Below are 7,023 nucleotides of genomic sequence, written 5' to 3' on the forward strand. Positions count from 1 at the left end.
ACCACCCCCCACTCCCTTATTCCCACTTTACAGATGAGAAAACAGGCTCAGAAAAAGTAGGTCACCTGCTGCTCAAGGTCAAACAGCTAGTTAGTGGTGAAGCTGATATCTGTCTGTTGCCGAAAACCTGCATTCTTTTTACTGTACCCATCTATGTCAATGCTAAGTAAAAGCTGTGCAAAGAGCACCTGGGATTGGAGGTTTCCAGCCACACTCACCGCTGGTAGGGATGCATTGAAGCCGACTTAATGTTGGTTTTTATTCCACTAGGTATTTTCCCTAAAAGGAACAAACAGAAAGACACTTGAAGCAAGGTAGACCTTCATGATAAATTAAGTAATGTGGTCTCAGACTCTCTTTTACCCATTCCTCTACCTCTCAGAACCTCTGTGTCACATGGTCCTGGGTGGCACAGATTTTAGTAAACAGAGGTGTGGTTCACCCCACTGATCTTTCCCTCAAGGTATCTAGGAAGGAGGTGGGCGTACAGGAAAATAGTGGACAAGGTCAGCACACACTGCAGCAAAAAAGAGAGTTAAACTCCCTCCCATCCAGTCAATTTAATGTCATAGGCAAAAGAGTACTAATGTTGTTGTTATTAGGTACCATCGAGTACTATATTCTTGTTTATTTCAATTGTTCCTTGTCTTAGATGGTTTGGGAGAAACTCTCCTCCTGACTAATTGCATCTGAGCAGCTCCAGGTTGTTCTCATAATTGTGAAAGTGTGGAGGAGAGAAAGCAGGAACTCAAAAGCAGAATGCATGTCGGACTGGGAAACGTAACGCTTGTCTGTCAATTCCTGATACACCTATCCTACCAAATGGTCTTAAGGTCTGACCATTGGTTTCTGTATCTAAGAAAAACCATTGACAACACACCTCACTCATGTCCAAAGTAAATGAATGGGGCAGAAGGGTAGCAAAGACACAAGTCTGAGATGGAGGTGGAAAGGTAAGAGCACTTGCTGCTGCTACTCAGTGTTCATTTTCATTCTCTGGTGCCTTTGCAGAGTCTCAAAACGAGATTTTTTTTTTTACTTCTGAAAATTGTTTTCTAGTATATCATCCTAAGGAAAAAAATGGGAAATCTCCAGTTTTGGGGGTACTAGGGGCCCAGGTAAACCTGTTTATTCCCACTTCACTGCTCTAGATAGGCTACATTTAAATCCCTCCCACCTTACCTGGTTGACCTGCTTGGGCCATTTGCACCCCACTGAGCATTGACTGCTGCTGGCTTGGAGCTCCTGGCATCGGAACCTGCTGTAATCCTGAGGTTCCTGCAAGGATTGTCCCAGCTCCTGGCTGGCCTTGCTGACCAGGACCACTGCTGCCTGATGGCCTCCAATTAGACAATCCTTTTCCAAAAGCCACAGCTGCCACCAAAGCATTGGTGTCTGCAGGGTTAAAGGTCTGCTTGTTCTGCCGGAGACCTGAAGAGAAAAGCAAGTGAGGACCAGGAGGTATGCTTTGGGTCCTAAGGTGAATCTAGCAGCTGGCAGATCAGTGTGAGTACCAAGGTTTGGAATCCTGTCTTAAGCAGCAGCTACAGACAACTCAGAGACAGAGACAGAGAACCCTCAAGCCTATCTCAGAATTCTCTCTTCTCATTTTGTCCATTTCCCTCTCTATTCTAGGACTGGCCCCAAATAGGGAAGGCTAACAAATCAGATACAAATCCTTCCTTACGCAGTTCATTCATATGTCCTCATTTCCTTATAACAAGACAATCATTCCTACTATGGCAATGATTTTATTGCTCATTCCCTCCCCATTTTGCCACCAAGCCCTCCATACCTCCACTCTCTGATTCTCGTTCCTCTTTGCTGATTTTCTCCAGAAGGTTTGAACACATTTTATTCAAACTCTGGATCTGCTTCTGTAACACACAATTTATGTAGAGATGAGAGTAAACAAGACACAAGTGAGGGGAAATTTCTTCTTTGTGCTCTTCCAGGGGCAACTTGTTGGTAGTTACTACCCAACTGTCCCGACTCATGGCAACCCCCAGGCACAATGGGATAAAGTCACTGTGATCCAATGGGTTTTCATTGGCTGATAATTGAAAGGAGATCACCAGGCCTTTCTTCCTAGCCTTCAGCATCACAGCAACACACAAACCCTTCCAAAAGACCAAATCCACTGCCATCAAATCGATTCTGACTCAGAGACTCTATATTGTTGTTGTTAAGTGCCGTCGAGTCAATTCCAACTCATAGTGACCTTGTATAGGGTTTCCAAGGAGGATGAGCTTGAACCACCGATCTTGCAGTCCAAAGCAACCTGGCAGTCCAGCACATTAGCCCACAGCACCACAGGATTTCTGAAACTAGAAATCTTTATGGGAGCAGACAGTCTCATCTTCCTTCTGGGAGCTGTTGGTGGGTTTGAAGCACTGACCTTGTGGTTAGCAGTCCAGTGCGTATCCTACAACAACACCAGGGCTCATTCCCAACAGACTTAGGGGTAATCAACTGCCCACTCTGCTTAGTTTCTCAGGAAGGGACTCAGGACTTGAGGGGCACCAAGGCAATGACTCAGTCCAACCTGGGCTGCATCAGCACCGATTCGGGCAGCATCTGTTGTCAGCTGCTTCTCCTGCTCCTCAACTTCAGGGTCAGGCTTGGTTCTCAGATGGTCAGGGACTACCTCATGACTGAAAACAGGCACCCGTCCTTCAGTCTGTCGCTGCAACACAAGAATTTTTCTACTGAGCGCACCAAGAGGATTCAAACTGACCCCATATACAGTTACCTCCATAAGTAAAAGTGCGTTTTCAGGGAAAACATAACCTTCATTCTGCCCTTTATTTCTATCTCCTTACACTTGATCTCTACCAGATGGAGCGGCAAATTACATTTTCTTCTCCCTGCTACACTGAATCAAAGGCTGTAATAGGCAATGTCACTAAAGAATAGACATTTTGTTTGAGGTAGATGTTGCAGGAGAAAGGTCTTTGCCTTGGTGATGGAAGGCTCAGGTCATCAGAATCCTATTTGGGAGTGATCCCCTAGCCCCAGAAGGGCAAAAAGCAAGGCATCCAGCATGCAGCCCTTCATTCTTACTATCACTCGCTCATCAGGACTTCTAGACTAACTGACCAACAATTATGCTCTAAAACTTCAACCATGTTATACCCTTCTCCTCCTCTTACCATGAGATCTTCATCTCGGTCTGGGGACAACAACAGAGGAATGATGACCTGGTTACGGAACAGTGGTGTCTTTTCATGCTTCAAGACCTTGTTCAGAGTGTTCAACTGTCCAGAGAGCAAAGCAAAGCTGTCCAGGACAGAGGGCCTGGGGTGGGAAGAAGGCATCAGAATTTCCTGTAAAGTAGCTTCAAAGGGGTCCTTCAGAGTCACCTCAGAAAGACTCACAACCCTATGACTGGCCAGAATGGCGCATGGGGACTGTGGAATTAGGAAGGAGGGATACACTTTCAATTTCTGACACAGAGGCAGGAAAAGGGCTCTTCACTGTTTGATTGGAATGAGGGACAAAGGTGAAATAGGAACCACAGCTTCACCGTTAGCACTAAAAAATCAGCAACTGAGTAAAGACCTTTTTTCCAGTCTGAAAACAGGCTTCACACTTCTAAGAAAGGTTGAACCTAGAAGACTCAGCCACATCTGTGGCAACAGAGCCACCATGAATACAGCTAAAGTGGGTAGACTGAGAGGACCGCCTTATCAAAAAATAAGAAAGTGAGAATCAGAAGCTACAAAGAACCTGGATTAGAAAACCCAGGCATTTTTCTATTTTTGCCACAGAGGCTCTAAACTAAACTCTACTTGATAAATGTTAGGAAACCCAGATCTTTCCAAATCAGAAGATGTTTGCAAACTGATAGGTGGTTACATCACTGGAGATGTCTTCCCTGCCAGGAGGCCTGCCCTCCCCTCTCCTCATGGAGCCCTCCCCAGCCTGTCCTGGAAACCCTTACCAGGTCAGCCGGTCATACTCGTTCTCCAACTTATAAATGAAACTTCCCAGTGAGTTCTTCAGATCAGCCGCTTGACTCAGCAGTGCATCTAATGACACTTCAAGCTGCTTCTCCTCCCTCTGCACCAATAGGAACAGGTTGGTTACCCAGAGGATGTAAATGTGACACACAGTGAGGACACAGTGAGGACTGAGAAGCCAGGGACATAGTGTACAATACTAGTCAAGTAAAATTAGATCTCCCTGGTATAGGAAAGCCAGATTTGGTATTTAGGTTACAGATAGCATCAACCTTTACACCTTTCAATCTGCTCACAAGACCTCAATTCCTCCTACCAACCAATGCCCCCTTTTCATCACTTCCAGATCTGGTTTTCCTTTGTATTGTTGTTGTATGTCCTCAAATCAATTTTGACTCACAGTAACCTCATGTGACATAGGATTTTCTTAGCTATAATCTTTACAGAAGCAAATGGTTATGATCTTTCTCCAGCACAGAGATGCTGGGTGGGTACAGACCATACTTAACCATTGTGCTACTACGGATCATTTGTATTACCAAAACCAAGCCCGCTATCTATAGAACTGAGTCAATTCAGACTCATAGCAACTCTACAGACAGAGTAGAACTGCCCCATAAGGTCTGCAAGGCTGTACATCTTCATGGAAGCAAACTGTCACATCTTTCTTCTGTGGAGTAGCTAGTGAGTCCAAACCACAACCTTTCAGTTAGCAGATACACACTTAACCACTGTGCTCTCTACTGTTGTTCTAAGTGCCGTCAAGTCGGTTCCGACTCATAGCTAACTTGTATAGGGTTTCCGAGAAGTGGCTGGTGAGCTTGCACTGCTAAGCTTGCAATCCATTACACTAACCCACAGCGCCACACCAGGACTCCGTGTTGTGTATTGTTGTTGTTTTTGTCAAGTGCTGTCAAGTCGATTCTGACCCATAGTGACCCTGTATAGGGTTTCCAAGGAGCAGCTGGTGAGCTTGAACTGCCAAACTTGCAGTTCAAACTGCTTTGCAGTCTGGTGCTTTAACCCACAGTACCATGCCAGGGCTTGATGTTGTGTATTGGGTATACTCCATTCAGAAATTCTCACCAGACTCGATGCTTGGGCTCACGATCTTTTGTGTACCTCTGCTGCACACATACCCTCTCGTCCTCTGGCCTACAACATGCCTTGTGAGCCTGGGTATTCGTACCAAAGGTACAACCTCTGGGAAAATTTGTCTACAAGTGAAGCGTACTCTGAATACGACTCTGCCCTCCCTCCTGTCCCCAGCTCTACCTCTGCCCTCAGCATTTGATGTTTTTTGAGCTCCTCCTTCCTGAATTAATTTGCCCTCATTTTATTTATCTTTGTGTCAATATCCATGTGCCTCTTTTACAAGCTCAGTCATCTATACACATTTACTGAGAGACTGTCAGGTGCAAGAACATAAGTGACAAATATAAAAAAAAAAATTATGCACATGTTTGTTTCTGAACACTAGACAACAATGTAAATACTTGAAGATCTGGAAAGCATTTTCTCCCCATTTATGGTCTCCTGTTTGACTTCATTTTTTCACCTTGAACAGCTATCGGGCACAGACTAGAAAGAAGGATGTACATCGTCTTGCAAACTCGCTGATGTGCCTAACAGGAGCCTTAATCAAAGGTTCTACCCACAACCAAATGATATAAATAGCTTTCAATCACAGTAGGCCCCACTATTCCTTCATCCTTCAGGCTTCTCTCCATGATGACTGCTTATCTCTACATCCTACAGCCTCCTAGAGAGCTGGACTAACCCATTACTTTCATCCAAGAACTACATCTCAGCCTTCTCAAACTACAACCGAATACCTTCCAACGCCCAAGCAAATCAGTGCTACTTCCTTCCGATTTAGCTGCAGTCTCTCCGGTCAGAAGTGTCCCACCACACCCCCCCACCTGTCATCAACGGTACCCCCTCTTCTGGAGGCCTCCAGATCCCTTATCCTTCAGCTGCGGGCTCTACCCCACCATCTCAGTCCCAATTCCTCACTGTCTCGCCAGTCAGTTCATTTTCGGTGCCGTTATCTGCAGCTCGCTGGCCATCAACAGACCCAAACGGGTTCTCACCTGCATTGCCGCGGCAGTAGTGGCGGCTGCGACTTCCACTTCCGGTTTCCAAGTACCCCAATCAGAAACCTCGTAGTCGATCTTCCCACGCACTTCCGGTTCCTGTCGGGTGCCGAAGTCTCTGGGTCAGAGGTCAAAGGTGGAACGGCCTCCCGGGCCTCGGCTGGCGCGGGAGGGCAGTGATGGCTTCGGAACGCCCAGAGCCGGAGGTGAGGGGCCGGCGGCCGTAGTCTGGGCCCCGGGTTCCGAGGGGTGGGGCCGGCGGGCTGGCGCGGCTGTGGCCTCCAACGGGCCTGCGAGCGGCCGGTCTGTGTGGCCTTCGGAAGGAACCGGCGCAGCTCCGAAGGCACGACAATCTAACCTCCCCGCGGTCCAAAGTTACCCCGGGGGCTAGAAGAGAAACTTTCGCTTTGCCTTTACTAGTGCAATTTTATCCACTTCGCAACTTCTAGTGCTTTCGGGATTCTTTGTCCTAGTAGGGGTATGTTGATTTTCTGTTGCTGTTTCACTGGGCATCTCGGCGCTGGTGCCGGTTTCTGCATGTCTTCAAGCTTTGGGCTGTCATCAACAGCATGAATTAATTTAGTTCTGACACTCATGCTTTATGCAGAGGCAACTCTGGTTGGCGTGAAAGAACATTTGACTCGAAGGAAGAATTCATTCCAATAATATCCCTGCTGTTTTGCTACCCGTACAGCCTTGAGCAAGTTTTAACTACTCTGATCCTATACCTTTCTTTATAAAGTACCTATCTTATGTTGTGTGTTCTGAGAATCACGTGTATTAAACCAGAAAATGCATATGGATTTCCCATTAGGGGCTAAGGACCACACAAAGAACTTTATATAGACTGTCATTCAAACTTGTGCAGGGAAGGTGGCAATAATCCAGTTTCCTTTGCAGAAAAGGCATCTGAGAAGTGAGAGACGCTAAGTACCTTGCTCAAGTGATAACTCATCTGGGAAGTA

General features: G+C 46.4%; 1 protein-coding gene across 1 annotated transcript; it reads right to left on the reverse strand.

Moving 5' to 3' along the window:
* Positions 1–214: 214 nt before the first annotated feature.
* MED8 (mediator complex subunit 8) lies at positions 215–6,103 on the reverse strand. The gene is made up of 7 exons (XM_006839664.1): positions 6,056–6,103; positions 3,944–4,062; positions 3,153–3,297; positions 2,546–2,686; positions 1,796–1,877; positions 1,183–1,431; positions 215–279 (listed from the first exon to the last, which is right to left on the reverse strand). The coding sequence occupies exons 1-7, from the start codon at positions 6,059–6,061 to the stop codon at positions 215–217; spliced, it is 807 nt and encodes a 268-aa protein (XP_006839727.1). The 5' UTR covers positions 6,062–6,103.
* Between the last annotated feature and the right edge of the window lie 920 nt (positions 6,104–7,023).

The sequence above is a fragment of the Chrysochloris asiatica genome, unplaced genomic scaffold (assembly GCF_000296735.1).
Source record: "Chrysochloris asiatica unplaced genomic scaffold, ChrAsi1.0 scaffold00026, whole genome shotgun sequence".
NCBI classification, from domain to species: domain Eukaryota; kingdom Metazoa; phylum Chordata; class Mammalia; order Afrosoricida; family Chrysochloridae; genus Chrysochloris; species Chrysochloris asiatica.